Raw genomic sequence first — 19,278 nt, forward strand, 5'->3', positions numbered from 1 at the left:
GTTTGTTAACCTTGTCACTTGGCCTCTGTACTGACCTTTCTCTCGGTCTCCATAGCACCATGGTCTCTGAGAGTGCCCATGCTGTGAACCAGTACACTGTGGCCAGGTGACTCCTCTGACTCAGGACCTGCTGGCAAAGCTTTCCACAGGAGGCCAAACAACTGAAGGCTCGTCTGGAGAAGGAACTGGCTGAAGGCCAGTGCTCCAGAAGAGTGAGGAGCTGAAGGGAAGCCTGGAGAAGAGTATGTAGCAGCTGCAGGCCCAGCTGGGCCCCTACACTGAGCTGAAGCAGAAGTGACCAGAACCTGGAGGAGTTCCAGAAGAGCATGATTCCCCTGACCCAGAGCTCCCAAACTGAGCTGACTCAGAGAACCCAGGAGCTCCAGCAGAATCTGGGCCCATATGGAGAGGACCTGAAGGCCCAACTGACACCAAGAAGAGCCAGTAATCAAACTGATTTTACTTGGTCTACTAGAACTGTGTACTGATTAATCATTTTCCATCAAAGTCCAAAAGGTGCAATATGTACAGTACACTGACCAAGTGAGTATTGTCTGTCTCATACATGCATAATAAACACACAGTCTCTGTTTCAACGGTTAAATACTCAGCCTAATGCAATAACATAATCAACATTAAAATAGTATTATCATATTTATGTTATATCAAATTTATAACACTGAACAAAAAAAACACAATACGCAACAATTTCAAAGATTTTATTGAGTTATAGTTCATATAAGGAAATCAGTCAATTGAAATAAATTCATTAGGCCGTAATCTATAGATTTCACGACTGGGAATACAGATTTGAATCTGTTGGTCACAGAAACCTTAAAAAAAAAAAAAGTAGAGGCGTGGATCAGAAAACCGGTCAGTATCTGGTGTGACCACCATTTGCCTGTGGAATGATGTCCCACTCCTTTTCAATGGCTGTGTGAAGTTGCTGGATATTGGCGGGAACTGGAACATGCTGTTGTACATGTCGACCCAGAGCATCCCAAACATGCTCAATGGGTGACATGTCTGGTGACCATTCAGGCCATGGAAGAACTGGGACATTTTCAGCTTCCAGGAATTGTGTACAGATCCTTGGAACATGGGGCCGTGCATTATCATGCTGAAACATGGTGTTAACGGCGGATGAATGGCATGACAATAGGCCTCAGGATCTCGTCACGGTATCTCTATGCATTCAAATTGCCAGCGATAAAATGCAATTGTGTTTGTTGTCCGTAGCTTATGCCTGCCCCACCGCCACCACTGGGCACGCTGTTCACAATGTTGACATTAGAAAACTGCTCAACCCACACAACGCCATACACGTGGTCTGCGGTTGTGAGGGCGGATGGACGTACTGCCAAATACTCTAAAATGATAGAGGTGGCTTATGGTAGAGAAATTAACATTAAATTATCTGGAAACGCTCTGGTGGACATTCCTGCCGTTAGCATGCCAATTGCACACTCCCTCAAAACTTGAGACATCTGTGGCATTGTGTTGTGACAAAACTGCACATTTTAGAGTGGCCTTTTATTGTCCCCAGCACAAGGTGCACCTGTGTAATGATCATGCTGTTTAATCAGCTTCTTGATATGCCACACCTGTCACGGACAGATTATCTTGGCAAAGGAGAAATGCTCACCAACAGGGATGTAAACAAATTTGTGCACATATTGAGAGAAATACACTTTTGTGCGTATGGAACATTTCTGGGATCTTTTATTTCAGCTCATGAAACATGGGATGAACACTTTCCATGTTGCGCTTATATTTTTGTTCTGTGTAAATGTATGTACCACTATTGTTGTTTCCCTGTATCAGTTATCGGACTCTATCTCCTGACCAATATCTACATGCGACTCAGGACTATATTACAGAAGCTGTTATAAAACAAAATGCAGGATTCTATCAACAATAGAATAATCACATCTACTGTTGCCCTCTTGAGAAGGGTCTCAATTTCTTCAAGCAAACTTTCTTACATCTCAGCATATTTATTTGTCAGTATTATCATGTGTGATTTAAAATCAATGAAACTCATGAGCAGCATTCAGCTTCTTTTCATCAATTGAAACAATTAAATCAAATCAATACAGGCTCCGTCAACTATGAGTAGGGAATTTGAAGCAATAAGAAACAAAACCAATTCTCTCCATATTTTGTAATAAATGGCACTCAGCCTTTCCCAATAGATATAAACAGGTAATATATACGGTTTCATATGTACCATTGAAAAAGATTTGCCCGCCCTCTGCCTCCCCAACCCAAAAAGAAAAGATGAGCACAGACAAAATAAATAAAAACGAACAGAGCAAAACAAACAAAAGTACTGTAATTTGATAGTTTCCTAACAACAAACGTGTTTTACTGAGTTCTCCTTTAGTGCTGTCTGTCTGCTATGTTGGTCTCTGTACATTAGTCTCTGAAGTAAATTATATGACCATCGTCCAATCTCATCACCACATCGTCCTCAATCTCTGACCCATGCATCTTTGTTTAACCTTTCAATTATTATACACTACATTACCAAAAGTATGTGGACACCTGCTCGTCAAACATCTCATTCCAAAATCATGGGCATTAATATGGAGTTGGTCTCCCCTTTGCTGCTATAACAGCCTCCACTCTTCTAGGAAGGCTTTCCACTAAACATTGCTGCGGGGACTTGCTTCCATTCAGCCACAACAGCATTAGTGAGGTCTGGCATTGATGTTGGGCGATTAGGCCTGGCTCGCAGTCAGTGTTCCAATTCATCCCAAAGGTGTACGATGGGGTTGAGGTCAGGACTCGTCTAGAATGTCATTGTATGCTGTAGCGTTAAGATTTCCCTTCACTGGAACTAAGGGGCCTAGCCCTAACCATGAAAAACAGCCCCAGATCATTATTTCTCCTTCACCAAACTTTACAATTGGCACTATGCATTCAGGCAGGTAGTGTTCTTTTGGCATCTGCAAAACCCAGATTCGTCCGTTGGACTGCCAGATGGTGAAGCGTGATTCAACACTCCAGAGAATGCATTTCCAAATGTGATGTCCTATGACGGTGCCACGTTGAATGTCACTGAGCTCTTCAGTAAGGCCATTCTAATGCCAATCTGTCTATAGAGAGTGCATGGCTGTGTGCTCGATTTTATACACCTGTCAGCAACGGGTGTGGCTGAAATAGCCGAATCCACTCATTTGAAGGGGTGTCCACATACTTTTTACACATTATTTAGGAAATATGATCTTTTGAAACCAACAACAACAATGAACTTCTTAGTAGTCAGATGGGGACACATTTAAGTGATGTGAGACTCAGTGGTGAGTCCAGGTTGTCTGTCCATTGTCTGTTTGTCTGTCTTTTCTGTGAAGATCACCTATAGGCTTTCCCCCACTCTGGTAAGTCTAACCGATGGTGATGCCAAAACCACATTGGAACTTGTTCTTCTTGTGGTTGAGGAAGGACCCCAGGACCAAAGAAAGAGGCAGAGGAAGCAGCTTCTTCTCTAGTGTGGCCCCCACCACCCAATTACTATCTATGGAGCCTGGAATATTGGGGAGAGAAACAGAAAATTGGATAACAGTGCCTTCAGAAAATATTCATAACCGTTGACTTATTCCACATTTTGTTCTGTTAATGCCCTAATTCAAAAAAAATATATGTTTTTCTCACCCATCTACACACAATACCCCATAATGACAACATGAAAACATGTTTTTAGAAAATGTTGCACATTTATTGAAAATGAAATACAGAAATCGAATTTACATAAGTATTCACACACCTTTGCTATGACGCTCCAAATTGAGCTCAGGTGCATTCAATTTCCCTTGAGATGCCACTACAACTTGATTGGAGTCCACCTGTGGCCAATTCAATTGTTTGGACATGATTTAGAAAGAAACATACCGGTCTATATAAGGTCCGACAGTTGACAGTGAATGTCAAAGCAGAAACTATACCATTAAGTCCAAGGACCTGTCCGTAGATATCCGAGATAGAATTGTGATGAGGCATATATCTGGGGAAGGGTATAAATAATTTCTAGAGGGTTGAAAGTTTCCAAGAGCACAGTGGTCTCCATCATTGGGAAATTGAAAAAATATGGAACTACCCAGACTCTGCCTAGAGCAGGTCGTCCGACCAAACTGAGGAGCCGGGCAAGAAGGACCTTGGTCAGAGAGGTGACCAAGAACCCAATGACCACTCTGACAGAACTACAGAGTTCCTTAGCTGAGATGGGAGAATATGCCAGAAGGACAACAGTCTCTACAGCACTTCACCAATCTGGCCTTTCTAGGAGAGTGGCCGGACAGAAGCCACTCCTGAGAGAAGACAGAGCATAAGGCAAAATATTCTGTGGTCTGATGAGACAAACATTTAACTATTTGGCCTGAATGCAAAGCGATACGTCTGGAGAAAACCAGGTACAGCTCATCACCCGTCTAACACCATGGTGGTGGCAGCATCATGCTATGGGGATGCTTTTCAGCGGCAGGGACTGGGAGACTTGTAAGGATAGTGGGAACAATGAATGGAGCCAAATACAGGAAAATCCTTAACAAGCTTCAGAGTTCAAACGACCTTCGACTTGGGCGAAGATTTACATTCCAACAGGACAATGACCCCAAACATACAGCCAAAGCAATGCTGGAATGGCTTCAGAACAAGAATGTGAAAGTCCTTGAGTGGCCCAGCCAAAGCCCAGACTTGAATCCTACTAAAAATCTGTGGGAAGACTTGAAGATTGCTGTTCACTGCCGCTCAGCATCTAACTTAACAGAGCTTTAGGAAATCTGCCAGGAAGAATGGGAGAAAATCCCCAAATCCAGATGTGCAAAGCTGATACAGACATACCCTGGACAACTCAAAGCTGTAATCACCGCCAAAGGTGCTTCTACAAAGTATTGACTCAGGGGTCTGAATACCTATGTAAATGAGATATTTACGTTTTTTTCACTTTGTCATTATGGGGTATTGTGTGTAGATGGGTGAGAAAGAAAATAAATGTAATCCATTCTGAATTCAGGCTGTAACACAACAAAATGTGGATAAGTCAAGGGGTATGAATACTTTGAAGGAACTGTATATGAAAATACAAAATAGCGAACAATGTAACAAAAAGCTAATATGCAGGTATATACAGTGAGGGAAAAAAGTATTTGATCCCCTGCTGATTTTGTATGTTTGCCCACTGACAAAGACATGATCAGTCTACAATTTTAATGGTAGGTTTATGTGAACAGTGAGAGACAGAATAACAAACAAAAAAAATCCTGAAAAACGCATGTCAAAAATGTTATGAATTGATTTGCATTTTAATGGAGGGAAATAAGTATTTGACCCCTCTGCAAAACATGACTTCGAGGCTGACGTTTGGCAACTCGAACCTTCAGCTTCCTCCACAGATTTTCTATAGGATTAAGGTCTGGAGACTGGCTAGGCCACTCCAGGACCTTAATGTGCTTCTTCTTGAGCCACTCCTTTGTTGCCTTGGCCGTGTGTTTTGGGTCATTTTCATGCTGGAATACCCATCCACGACCCATTTTCAATGCCCTGGCTGAGGGAAGGAGGTTCTCACCCAAGATTTGACGGTACATGGCCCCGTCCATCGTCCCTTTGATGCGGTGAAGTTGTCCTGTACCCTTAGCAGAAAACACCCCCAAAGCATAATGTTTCCACCTCCATGTTTGACGGTGAGGATGGTGTTCTTGGGGTCATAGGCAGCATTCCTCCTCCAAACACGGCGAGTTGAGTTGATGCCAAAGAGCTCCATTTTGGTCTCATCTGACCACAACACTTTCACCCAGTTCTCCTCTGAATCATTCAGATGTTCATTGGCAAACTTCAGACGGCCCTGTATATGTGCTTTCTTGAGCAGGGGGACCTTGCGGGCGCTGCAGGATTTCAGTCCTTCACGGCGTAGTGTGTTACCAATTGTTTTCTTGGTGACTATGGTCCCAGCTGCCTTGAGATCATTGACAAGATCCTCCCGTGTAGTTCTGGGCTGATTCCTTACCATTCTCATGATCATTGCAACTCCACGAGGTGAGATCTTGCATGGAGCCCCAGGCCGAGGGAGATTGACAGTTCTTTTGTGTTTCTTCCATTTGTGAATAATCGCACCAACTGTTGACACCTTCTCACCAAGCTGCTTGGCGATGGTCTTGTAGCCCATTCCAGCCTTGTGTAGGTCTACAATCTTGTCCCTGACATCCTTGGAGAGCTCTTTGGTCTTGGTCATGGTGGAGAATTTGGAATCTGATTGATTGCTTCTGTGGACAGGTGTCTTTTATACAGGTAACAAACTGAGATTAGGAGCACTCCCTTTAAGAGTGTGCTCCTAATCTCAGCTCATTACCTGTATAAAAGACACCTGGGAGCCAGAAATCTTTCTGATTGAGAGGGGGTCAAATACTTATTTCCCTCATTAAAATGCAAATCAATTTATAACATTTTTGACATGCGTTTTTCTGGATTTTTTTGTTGTTATTCTGTCTCTCACTGTTCAAATAAACCTACCATTAAAATTATAGACTGATCATTTCTTTGTCAGTGGGCAAACGTACAAAATCAGCAGGGGATCAAATACTTTTTTCCCTCACTGTACATAGACTTCAAAATCAGTGTCCATACAAGCGGAAGCCATACCTTTGAAGAGCAAATTGGCTTTAGGCACATCTAGCTGGTAGCCAAATGATACACTGGTCTCCTGCATACGGGTGCTAGCCTCAAACTCAACACCCACTTGCAACTGTGGGAGAAAAATATGGGTGATAGAGCTGAACCGACACTAACCAACACATTGAGAAAAAGTCACAGATACAGAAAGGAAACAATGGAATTGAGCAATACCGTGTCATTGGCTTTGTGGTAGTAGGAGGCATGTGCCCCTGCTCCCCCTAGTGTCAATGTGGCAATGAAGTTACTGCCTGAAATAGCAAGAAACACAGGTTTTTAAAACATTAGTGTAATACACATATCTACTATGGAAAAATATAAGTGAGTGGACTATTGCTGCATTATACAACAACTGCACCTTAAAAAATTACATGGTTGTAGAGGAGCGTCGAATTAACACATCCACGCCAGATGTCAACTACAATAAGAACACACAAGGACCTATTCAGTGGCCAGAGAACAAAGGAAGATGAGCAAAAGAGGGGAAGGACAACTCCTGCTGAGTGGCCCCCTCTAGTGTACATCAAAGCTTCTAACAGCAAAAAGGCTGGCAGGTTTGAACCAAAGGGCACCCAGATTTCTGCCAGAGACATGGAAACAACAGGGTTCTGACGAAGAGTGACAATGTCTCAGCCAAGGAACTTCGCCAATGGAGAATATTATACTACATGCAAAAGTGCCTAAAACTTTTATTTCCTCAAGGAAACAGTGTAAACGGACTGAAAATGACATAGTTAAATGTGTTGATGTGTGTGTGATAAGATAGAATTTTAGAATGTGTGTGATATGTTCTGGTATTATACTTATTCGTCCACAAAAAGCATACTGTTTGATATCTGTGCGATCACCAGTCACGATCACCAGTTCAATTCCCACAGGGGGTATGATTTTTTTAAATGTATGCACTAACTGTAAGTCGCTCTGGATAAGAGCGTCTGCTAAAATGACTAAAATGTCAAATGTAAATGGTATTCACACAGGCGGTGGAAGAATACCCTCCATTTATGTGAACAATTGATTAATTAATGACCTGGCATACAGTGCATTCAGAAAATGTTCAGACCCCTTCCCTTTTCCCACATTTTGTTAGGTTACAGCCCTATTCTAAAATTGATCAAATCTATTTTTTCCCTCAATCTACATACAATACCCCATAACGACAAAGCGAAAACATGCAGATTTGTTTTGCACATTTATTTAAAATAAAACCCTGAAATACCTTATTTACATAAGTACTCAGACCCTTTGTTATGAGACTCGAAATTAAGCTCAGGTGCATCCTGTTTCCATTGATCATCCTTGAGATGTTTCTACAACTTGATTGGAGTCCACCTGTGGTAAATTCAATTGATTGGACATGATTTGGAAAGGCACACACCTGTCTATAACGGTCCCACAGTTGACAGTGCATGTCAGAGCAAAAACCAAGCCATGAGGTCAAAGGAATTGTGCGTAGAGCTCTGAGACAGGACTGTGTCGAGGCACAGATCTGGGGAAGAATATCAAAACATGTCTGCAACATTGAAGGTCCCCAAAAACACAGTGGCTTCCATCATTCTTAAATGGAAGAAGTTTGGAACCACCAACACTCTTCCTAGAGCCTGCTGCCCGGTCAAACTGAGCAATCGGGGAAGAAGGGCCTTGGTCAGGGAGGTGACCAAGAACCCAATGGTCACTGACAGAGCTCCAGAGTTCCTCTGTCGAGATGGGAGAATCTTCCAGAAGTCACGTCTGGAGGAAACCTGGCACCATCCCTACGGTGAAGCATGGTGGTGGCAGCATCATGCTGTGGAATGTTTTTCAGTGGCAGGGACTGGGAGACTAGTCAGGATCGAGGGAAAGATGAACGGAGCAAAGTACAGAGAGATCCTTGATGAAAACCTTCTCCAGAGCGCTCAGGACCTCAGACTGGGGCGAAGGGTCACCTTCCAACAGGACAACGACCCTAAGCACACAGCCAAGACAATGCAGGAGTGGCTTCGGGACAAGTATCCGAATGTCCTTGAGTGACCCAGCCAGAGCCCGGACTTGAACCCGATCTAACATCTCTGGAGAGACCTGAAAATAGCTGTGCAGAGACACTCCCCATCCAACCTGACAGAGCTTGAGAGGATCTGCAGAGAAATGGGAGAAACTCCCCAAGTACAGGTGTGCCAAGCTTGTAGCGCCATACTCAAGAAGACTCGAGGTTGTAATCTCTGCCAAATGTGCTTCAACAAAGTATTGAGTAAAGGGTCTGAATACTTATGTAAATGTAATATTTCTTTTTATTACATTTGCAAAAATGTCTAAACCTGTTTTTGCTTTGTCATTATGGGGTACGTTGATGAGGATAAAAAACAATGTAAATCTATTTTAGAACAAGGCTGTAACGTAACAAAATATGGAAAATGTCAAGGGGTCTGAATACATTCAGAATGCACTGTAAGTCACAGGACAATGCAGGCGATGAATGGGGGCTGACCCAACCCCAGGAATTATTCCATCACCTAAGCCAATCACAGCGCTCCTGACGGGAGGGCTCACCTCTTCCTGTTCCGATGGCGACCAGCCATGATTGCAGTCTTACGAACCACAAAACAATCCAAGAACACCCCATGCGGGACCTTGTGGAATTCTCTGTGGCCTACTGAAATGCTTCGTTTTGGAGTCTGCTTGCATGGAGAGTTCTCTGAAGACTGTTCCAGACAGATGTGTAAGAGTTTTCCAGCTCAACCTCATCTTCTTTTCCCTGATTTCATGTGAGCGTGTAATCTGTAGGCTGTAATCTGTTACTTTATTATTGGCTATTTGTCTCCTATAGAAATACCAGGTATGTTTATTTTATATTTTAAATAAGTGTCTTTGAATCACATGCTGGAAATAGGTTAGACAAACTCCCTTATCATTTTCTTATTTGCCTATAAAATTGCCATCAAAATCTCCACTATTCATTCATCCTGTACATTTATTGTTTTATCCTGGTTATTTCTAAATAAGTCCTTAGTTTTGTAAAGATATCTACTGTCTCCAAGAATGCATTGCCTTGTCATTTTAAGAACTTAATTGCCTTCAGAATTATACACTACCATTCAAAAGTTTGGGGTCACTTAGAAATGTCCTTGTTTTCCATGAAAACATACATGGAATGAATAGGAAATATAGCAAAATGCATAGGAAATGTAGTAAAGGTTAGAAATAATGATTTTTAATATAAATTGTGTCCTTCAAAACTTAGCTTTCGTCAAAAAAATCCTCCATTTGCAGCAATTACAGCCTTGCAGACCTTTGGCATTCTAGTTGTCAATTTGTTGAGGTAATCTGAAGATATTTCACCCCATGCTTCCTGAAGCACATCCCACAAGTTGGATTGGCTTGATGAGCATTTCTTACGTACCATACGGTCAAGCTGCTCCCACAACAGCTCAATAGGGTTGAGATCCAGTGACTGTGCTGGCCACTCCATTATAGACAGAATACCGGCTGACTGCTTCTTCCCTAAATAGTTCTTGCATAGTTTGGAGCTGCGCTTTGGGTCATTGTCCTGTTGTAGGAGGAAATTGGCTCCAATCAAGCGCCATCCACAGGGTATGGCATGGCGTTGCAAAATGGAGCGATAGCCTTCCTTCTTCAAGATCCCTTTTACCCTGTACAAATCTCCCACTTTATCACCACCAAAGAACCCCCAGACCATCACATTGCCTCCACTATGCTTGACAGATGGCATCAAGCACTCCTCCAGCATCTTTTCATTTGGTCTGCGTCTCACAAATGTTCTTCTTTGTGATCCGAACACCTCAAACTTCGATTCGTCTGTCCATAACACTTTTTTCCAATCTTCCTCTGTCCAGTGTCTGTGTTCTTTCGCCCATCTTAATCTTTTCTTTTTATTGGCCAGTCTGAGATATGGCTTTTTCTTTGTAACTCTGCCTAGAAGGTCAGCATCCCGGAGTCGACTCTTCACTGTTGACGTTGAGACTGGTGTTTTGCAGGTACTATTTAATGAAGCTGCCAGTTGAGGACATGTGAGGCGTCTGTTTCTCAAACTAGACACTAATGTATTTGTCCTCTTGCTCAGTTGTGCACCGGGGCCTCCCACTCGTCTTTCTATTCTGGTTAGAGCCAGTTTGCGCTGTTCTGTGAAGGGAGTAGTACACAGCGTTGTACGAGATCTTCAGTTTCTTGGCAATTTCTTGCATGGAATAGCCTTAATTTCTCAGAACAAGAATAGACTGACGCGTTTCAGAAGAAAGTTATTTGTTTCTGACCATTTTGAGCCTGTAATCGAACCCACAATTGCTGATGCTCCAGATAATCAACTAGTCAGTTTTCAGCTGTGCTAACATAATTGCAAAAGGGTTTTCTAATGATCAATTAGCCTTTTAAAACGATAAACTTAGATTAGCAAACACAACATGCCTTTGGAACACAGGACTGATGGTTGCTGATAATGGGCCTCTGTACACCTAGGTAGATATTCCATTAAAAATCAACCATTTCCAGCTAAAATAGCCATTTATAACATTAACAATGTCTACACTGTATTTCTGATCAATTTGATATTATTTTAATGGACAAAAAAATTGCTTTTCGTTCAAAAACGAGGACATTTCTAAGTGACCCCAAACTTTTGAACGGTAGTTTAAGTTGTTATAATTAACTATTTGATAGTTTCTTGCTGATTTATAGTTTAGAATACACATTAACTCCTGAAATCTAAGGGTGGCGCAGAGACTGGGTTGCTTCCATACTTCAGTGTGATTGTGGCCAATGCCTCACCCGTGTATCTGCCAGCTAGAGACATGACTGTGCCTTCCTCTCCTGGCCTGCGATGGTAAACCAGCTCCCCTCCGAAAGCCAGGGATGGGGTTATGGACTGGATGTAGTGCGCTACAATAATACCTGAATGATGAAGTAGTAAGGGAAAAAGAGGGAAGACGATAAGCTTAAGATAAAGTTACAGTAGGTGGTACATTTCAGTATTCCAAAATACCTCCATTCACAAAGCTTACCAGAGCCTACAAGGACATCTGGGTTGCCCAGGGTAACAGCAGCAGTAAAGTCCTCTCCCCGGACCTCACAATCTCCTTGCCAGTTCACAAACTTTTGCTGCTGCGTCTGATGGCAGGACACACATTGATAAACACGTCATCAATCAGTCTGATGTAGTAACTCAAATGGGCTATATACATTTCGGTGGCTTGGTGTAAGGTCCAGGCGTTGAAGCTCTACTTCAAAGTATTGTTTATTATCACCTAATTTCAACTGCCGAGGTTAATGGCAGACTAAACAAAAACTACCATAGAAAACCAAATATCTGTACCTGGAAGGCTAGTTTGGACCGGACTCTGTTGGAGATCTGGTGAATGACCTGGGCATTGAGGCTGCCGCTGTTGTCCATGTCTCCCACCATGACTGGGAAGGACTGCAGACAGAAAACAATAGTTACACAAAGTAAAGGTAAAACTTTTCTAGAATAAGCTAATTTCACAAATACCAGCAACAATAACCGTCCTGCATTTTGTAGGACTCTGTAATACAGTTGTCATTCTCATTCATAACTGGTAGTGTGTGAACTTGACCGTATAACAAATATACTTTGGGATTTTGGCAATGAGGCCCTTTATCTCCTTTCCCAGAGTGATGAACTCATGGATAACATTTTTATGGAAGCATGCTAGTAGATGCCCAGTCATTGCGCTAACACTAGTTAGCATTGGCTCATTAAACTACATACTGGACACAGCGACATAAAAATGGTATCCACGAGTTCATCTGACTCTGGGAAGTAGATATAGGGCCTCATTGCCAAAATCCCGAAGTATCCCTTTAAGCACTCAAATGAGGGGTGACAACTTTATATAGCTGTAGTGTGTACAGGGCTAATGTACCACAAACAAATCTTCAGGCTGTGGTATTAGCTAAGTGGCTCTGACTCACCTCTGCTGGACCCATTTGCTTAGTTCCCACATAGGTGGCACCAAACCTGTAACTGGAATCGCCTAGGGTGCTGAGCATTACCGTGTGATTCACCTGATGGGGTCGGTCAGAAAGGAGGGCAACAAGGTAGGTTTAGTCACAACAAAACAGGCCTTTCATGTTTCTGTCAGCAATGCTCCTCAAGCAAACATCTGTAAGTGTGTCGTGAAGTGTGTCGTATAAAATCAAAAGACAAAAGGGATGGCCAGTAGACAAAACAACCGTTTTGTTATGAGAAGCTTCCCAAGAGCTTAGTTGTTCACCTTATTTGGTTACGAGAGCAAGACCAGAACTAATCTTAACACAGTATTATCAAAGTTTCTAAACCCAGAGGCTCAACACCGCAAGACTTCAGGGAGCACTTGCGAAGCAGACTCGGCAGACCAGACCGGGGTTTGACACATTTTAATTTTCGTCAAAAACTACTTTATATCGAAGGAGCGCCTTTAATTTGACTGCCTGCCCATGCGCAGTTCGGCGCAAGACGACCGTTAGACCCGACTGCGTGTGTCTGTGCATGAACTTAGCTAGCCAACGTCGCCATGACATCCCCTACAAGCGTGATGGGGGATTTCTATTGGAGAAGCAGTTTCTACATATCTTCATACTAAAACATCTTTGGTATTATACTCGAAGTCTGAAAACTTAATGAAATAATTTGCCTAGCAGGAATGATGAAATGAGGCTCAGGACCTTCATAAGGCCATTCACAGCATCATTTTACCAGTAGAAAATACAGATGTAGTGACCTTTACTGACCTGGAAGTGATTACTCAGGCCCTTGTTAACGATTAGTCTTACACCCTCCATCTGCATGGGGAAAACCTCTGGAAAAACAGATAGAAAGGGGAACTGATTGAGATTAAGTGTAGGCCTACGACATGAAGACACTGAGAATCATTAAATGGACCGGTTAACCATTTTTAAAAAATGTAACTATGTTATACAGACACTTTGTTTTTTGCAATTTCACTTGGTTTTGAGAAACTAACCTCACTTCCTCATTCTGCAGTATGGGGACTCCAGAAAAACATGAACAAAAGTTCCAAAAACACACAATAGTGATGCAGGTCTTTAGATGATGTACACATTAAATTGTGCAATTCCAAACGTTATCCGCAACGTTATATTCCATATTGTGCGACTCGAGCGGTTTCCCCTACCAGCTGTGCTGCGCGGGCTACACGGAGAGGGAGCACAGCAGGTAAGGGAAACCGCTCAAGTCGCAAATATTTAATATGTTGCAGATAAAGTTCGGAATTACACAATTTCATCTGTACAACATCTAAAGACCTGCATCACTATACTGACAGCTTTAACATTTTTAAAAGGACAGGTTTGGGTGTTTTTGGAGTCTTTATTCGTGTTTTTCCAGAGCCGACATACTGCAGAATGAGCAATGAGGAAGTCTATTGTAGGTGCGGAAAGTTTTTCAAAACCAAGTGAAAAAGCATCAGATGCATATCAACCCGCAAGGTGCAGCAAACATATGCGTCAACACTTGATAAATAGTGCATAAACTATTGTAAAGGATTAATTGCATATAGAAATATATAATATAGAAATATTATATATAAAAAACTTTTGTTTAGATAGTCAAGGATGTTTTGTATAATTCTACAAAGTCCTAGAAAAAAAACATAGGCCTATAGCCTATTTTCGTTTCCCTTACAATAAAAACATTAGCGTAACCCATTTGACCAACTTTATTTGTAGATTCAATTAGTAATAGAGTTATAGTCATTAATAAAGTCCAGTTAGAGCTTCTTTTGACAAAGTAGAAAATATAATATAACCAGCCAGGTGCACAGGTGAAATTATTTGCTGTATTCCTAAACAAAAGCACCAGTGCATGAACAATTGTAAAGGATGAATTGTATAAATAAACATTTGTGGAAATATATTCATGACAAAATATAAAAACAGTAATTTGTTTATCGTATCAGACACTGTATTGTGCCCTTATGCGTGTGCCTTTATGCATGAATCAATCTCGTCTTCTCTTTATGCTTTGGTTCCACAGTCAGCACACAGTTTAGGGGATTTGTGTGAGCAAGCCGCACAAACAAATCGGTTGCACTGCACATAGTTTTCATGGGCCTTGTTGTGTACACCTGCTGCAGGTGTCGCATAATCTCTCTGAAGCGGTTGCGTGGCACGGTCTCTCAGAAAAGGTCCACCCCATACCTATCAGACCAAAATGACTCCACCATCCGTGCTCTTTCCGCCTTATGCCCGCGGACATACAAGAGTGCAATAAATGCTTAGAGTTAATCCATAGACATGTTCCACCCGTTTCCTTTTCTGTGCGCATGAGCAACAGTACAATCTCTGATGTGCTGCAACATCTACATGTCACATCAAATCGACACTAATTTCTACCCAAACCGTGCCATCCCTCCCAGACTCCCGTCTCACCGTGGCAGTTGGGATCACAGTCTCAGCTGATGTTCCGGTTTTTCTGTGGCGAGGCTCAGGCATCGGAGGCTTGAAGTCAACATCAGAATCAGGTGAAGATTCTTAAATCAGCAACATCGATTTTAAGCGCAATATCTGATCCTCCATCCAACTCATCTAAATTCTGCACAATTTGCAATGCTGTCAGTGCGTCCATTCGTTTGGGTCGGCTTGCCATTGTGAACTAAACACATTGTATGTTGTACTCAGTGTCTGATTTTACTCTCTGAGGTGAAATGATATACCATTTCCAGCCTTTCATAATAAAATAGACCACCAACAACGCCTACAATTCTTTATCAAAATTACACTATTGTTCTAAATTCAGTCATCCTCTTCACCCTCATTATTCAGATCAATCAAATTCAATCACACTTCACCCTCATCATCATTCAGTTCATTTAAGTCACATGCACCATTATCAGTTTCTATCCGGTTTCTTTCACCCATTCATCAATTGACGACAGAATAGCATATTTAAATGTTACGTTTATTATGTTACTAGTTTTTGCTTAGTAGCCAGAGCAATGCTGAATTCCTGGAAAAAGTTGGAAATACAGCTGCACCTCTTGAATTAGGAGTTATTTGATAAAAGGTAAGTGTAATAGAAACTGCATAATATGCTCTTTCTGATACTAAATAGAAATAAAAATGTTTTACCTGCATGTGACTCTGAAGGAGGATTTGATAAAGTGATACTCCTTTCGCAGCATCTGTAAATTACAAGATGCGCCCATCTCTTCATGTACAATTTGATAGGCCTAATATTTGCACTCATCAGGTTATTGTCAATTTAAGCTTGTCTATAGGCTAACTCTTATTATGTGTGAAATTAGTTTAGGTGTAGTTTGGATGGGCCGGCTGTGCAGGCTGACCGGCATCGTTTGTTTCCAGCTCATGAAGTTGGATAGAGTCAAGCATATGTTTTGCATTATTCTAAAGGTCTACTGCAACACATAGCATACTTTTGTTTCCCTTACAATAAATGTGATTAGTAATAGTTACAGTAACTAACACAGTCCTGTAACAGCTTATTTTTACAAAGTAAAACGTAAAAGAGAATAGTATCAACCTGCAAGGCGCGCGGTCAAATTATTAACATGAATGCCAACGCTGATAAATAGGCATAACACAAACTCATTACACTATTGTTGTTCTAAAATAAATCAACCTCTTCACCCTCATCATTCAGTTAGGCCTAATTTAAATTTGATTGTGAAGTAACTTGCACAATTATCGCCCATTCCCTCCATTTGTCATTCATTCAGTGGGCTGGCATTGTTTGCTTTGCTGGATAGTCATGGATATGTTTTGCATTATTCTAAAGGACTACTGCAACATGTAGCATGTTTTCATTTCCCTTACAATACATATGATTAATAATAGAGTTATAGTAAATAAAACAGTCCATAACAGCTTATTTTTACAAAGTACAACGTAAGAGAATAGTATCAACCCCCAAGGCGCGGTCAAATTATTTGCTGCTGATAAATAGGCATATAACAAACTCATCATTACACTATTGTCTTCCTAAATTAAATCAACCTCTTTATAATTCAGTTAGGCCTAATTTAAAATGAAATGTGAAGTAAGGTGCACAATTATCGCCCATTCATCCATTTATCATTCATTCAGTGAGCAAAGAGACGCATTAGCGCCTGGCTGGGTACCAACATTCTACAGCACATTGGGAATTGGTGTGAAACAAACAGGTAAAAAGGCTCTAAATACTTTTCTGTTTGAGATTTCAAAATTCTGACAAATGAGCAGTGTCAAATACAAACATTTAGGAAAAGTCAGGGAAGGAGCAGGACATGTTTTTATTTACAAAATCAAACGTCAGTGGCCGCTGGCCTATGGCGGTTCTAGTGTTAAAGACACTACATTTGCACTATTCAATTCATAGATCTCATCTACATGGTGGAGGACTTTCTCTAGATATTTCATGGACTAATAATCTCTGTTTACCTTTGCACTTGCGGTGGCACTCCTCAAACGTGCCAGGGTTGGGCAGAGGGCCTTCTGCCTCCACCTGCTGACCGGGGGCCGCATTGCCTGAAGGCAGTACAGGTGATACTGGGGGCATTGAGAAGCCTGGGGGTACCGTCATCCCTGGGCCGCCAGGACTACCACCGGCAGGGGCCGGTGGCGGGTTGGGGGAGCTGGCAGCCAAAACACTGCCCATTCTGTGAGAGAAGGAGATGAGAGGATGAGGCAGGGGTGGAGGATAGAGGTGATGGTTTTCATTAGAGTATGCTGGGTGTATTCAGTGACGGTTAGCTAACTCTGGGCAGTGGACCAGTAGGGGAGATTGAAAACTGGTACAGGAAGAGATGGGGCTGTTTCTCAAAAGAACAGCCAAGACAACCAGCAATGACAACAAAAGCGCACCACTTGTTTACATGAGAGCATAGATTACATTGTAGTATTCAATTTACAGAGGGAACACCTATAAGTTACAATTGTGGCCTAGCCATGAATGAGTTTGATAAAATATCCCCAATGATTGATTTGGTTCATTAGAGGTTTACATAAATAGCATGTATATTAGCTACATAGCTGGTTGGCACAGCTGGCATTTACATGATGGTCATCACTGAATGGGTAGCTCAAAAACCATGCCAGCAATTAAATGTTTCTTGTAGTAGTTAATGGTAGCTAACCCACTTTTGTACATCGCGCTGTTCCGTACATTTTACCTTATTTTACCCCAAAAACGTAATACTTCCAGGTCAACTGTGATTTTAATACCATTGTAAAGCACAATTGCTCCCCTTTCCAGCAAAATCAACGACGAGACCTTCATGCTGCCAGTCTCTGCATGATTGAAGAAAGTAATGGAGATCCGCGCCCGGTCTTTTTAAAAATGGCGGGTAGGGATGCGAAAGCAACTGCATCATAGTGAAAGGGGGAGATATGTCCTGTGGGGAACCGGCTTTTTTCACCCGATTAGTCCAACTTATTGCCTCTAAAATGTAAATAAAACACTATAATGAGTTTATATAATGTCTCATTACATACCTATTTGAAGGTTTGTGTCGAATTTGAATAGGGTTTTTAGGGGCGCGCTAAATTTATCTTCACAATTAAACTGGGTGTCACGGTTTTTGAGAGTCATGATGGCTCGCAGTTATTACGCGAAAAAATTAACAATTGATTAAATTAACTATTGATGAACGAATTAACTTCACACTCACCATTGATCATTTCTTGTTTTTAATCTGCGAGAGAAGCGCTACACCTGGTGGAGAGAGGCTGTATGGCACAGAATGAGTTGAATAATGAGTGCCGTACGTTACGCCGTGACATGTCACACTAACGTATAGCGTCAGCGGGGTCAGTTTTTTCAACTTTTCTCCAATACTATTGGTCCATTACCATGTTAATCAAGGCTGAATCGAAACTTAGTTCACACCCCAGATTTTGATGCCAACACAGTCGCTACAGTCCCATTAGTTTTCATTGCAGCCTCGTTTGAATGCCGCCGTCGCCCACATATGTATACCATCTCACCCAGTGCTATGGTGCTGAATTAATTGTTGCTATTTCTGGCTATTAGTACTGGTGTTGGCAGCCAGCGACAGCTAGCAAGTTAATTAATTCAATCGGCCAACCCATTAGCTGGTCTGCTGTAACTACTAGCTAGTTAATTAATGGTGTACGAGGTATGTCGTACAACGACTTAGTTTAGCTAACTAGCTAGCTAGTAGCTAAGCTAATTAACGTTAGCTAGCTAGTTGCATTGGTTCTCCACATCTATCCTGATGTTCTTATAGAAAATACGGATGCCACAGCTTCTCGGAATAATTAAAAGCCCAATTCACAAGATCCTCAGCAACGCAAAAATTACAATCTTTTGGCTGTCTATTTTCAGTTAAACCACACTAAAATTGCTACTCACGTTGTGATTTCCTGAACACGATGAAACACCCGGCAGTAACGTAAGAAAACCTCAAACTGCGAGAGTCAAAGCTAAGACCCGCCTACTTACTTGAGGTAGCACTTGGATTGGGCAAATAAGCTCACTTCTGAACAACGTGTGGCAGAAATACATGTCAATCTCAGCGTAATCAACCAACATGGGCACCACTGAGGGATATAATAAGAAAACTCAAGCATGATAATTCGAAGGCGTGGTTTTGCTATTTCGACCACACCCCCACTTGTAGCCAATTGGTTATTATACGTTTCAGTCAC

The 19,278-nt window shown here is 41.8% G+C and overlaps 1 protein-coding gene across 2 annotated transcripts; it reads right to left on the reverse strand.

Moving 5' to 3' along the window:
* Positions 1 to 1,704: 1,704 nt before the first annotated feature.
* Positions 1,705 to 19,036, reverse strand: tomm40l (translocase of outer mitochondrial membrane 40 homolog, like). 2 transcript variants are annotated; one of them, XM_084157536.1, is made up of 10 exons: positions 18,983 to 19,036; positions 17,050 to 17,267; positions 13,384 to 13,451; positions 12,586 to 12,678; positions 11,969 to 12,070; positions 11,658 to 11,763; positions 11,425 to 11,547; positions 6,841 to 6,917; positions 6,637 to 6,739; positions 1,705 to 3,529 (listed from the first exon to the last, which is right to left on the reverse strand). In XM_084157536.1, exons 2-10 carry the CDS (start codon positions 17,264 to 17,266, stop codon positions 3,390 to 3,392), a joined length of 1,029 nt encoding a protein of 342 aa, XP_084013662.1. In that variant the 5' UTR covers position 17,267; positions 18,983 to 19,036; the 3' UTR covers positions 1,705 to 3,389. The 2 variants fall into 2 exon arrangements, with proteins under 2 accessions (XP_084013662.1, XP_084013663.1); XM_084157537.1 differs by having other exon boundaries at positions 18,279 to 18,991.
* Between the last annotated feature and the right edge of the window lie 242 nt (positions 19,037 to 19,278).

The sequence above is a fragment of the Coregonus lavaretus genome (genome assembly GCF_964263955.1).
Source record: "Coregonus lavaretus genome assembly, chromosome: 3".
Lineage (NCBI taxonomy): Eukaryota > Metazoa > Chordata > Actinopteri > Salmoniformes > Salmonidae > Coregonus > Coregonus lavaretus.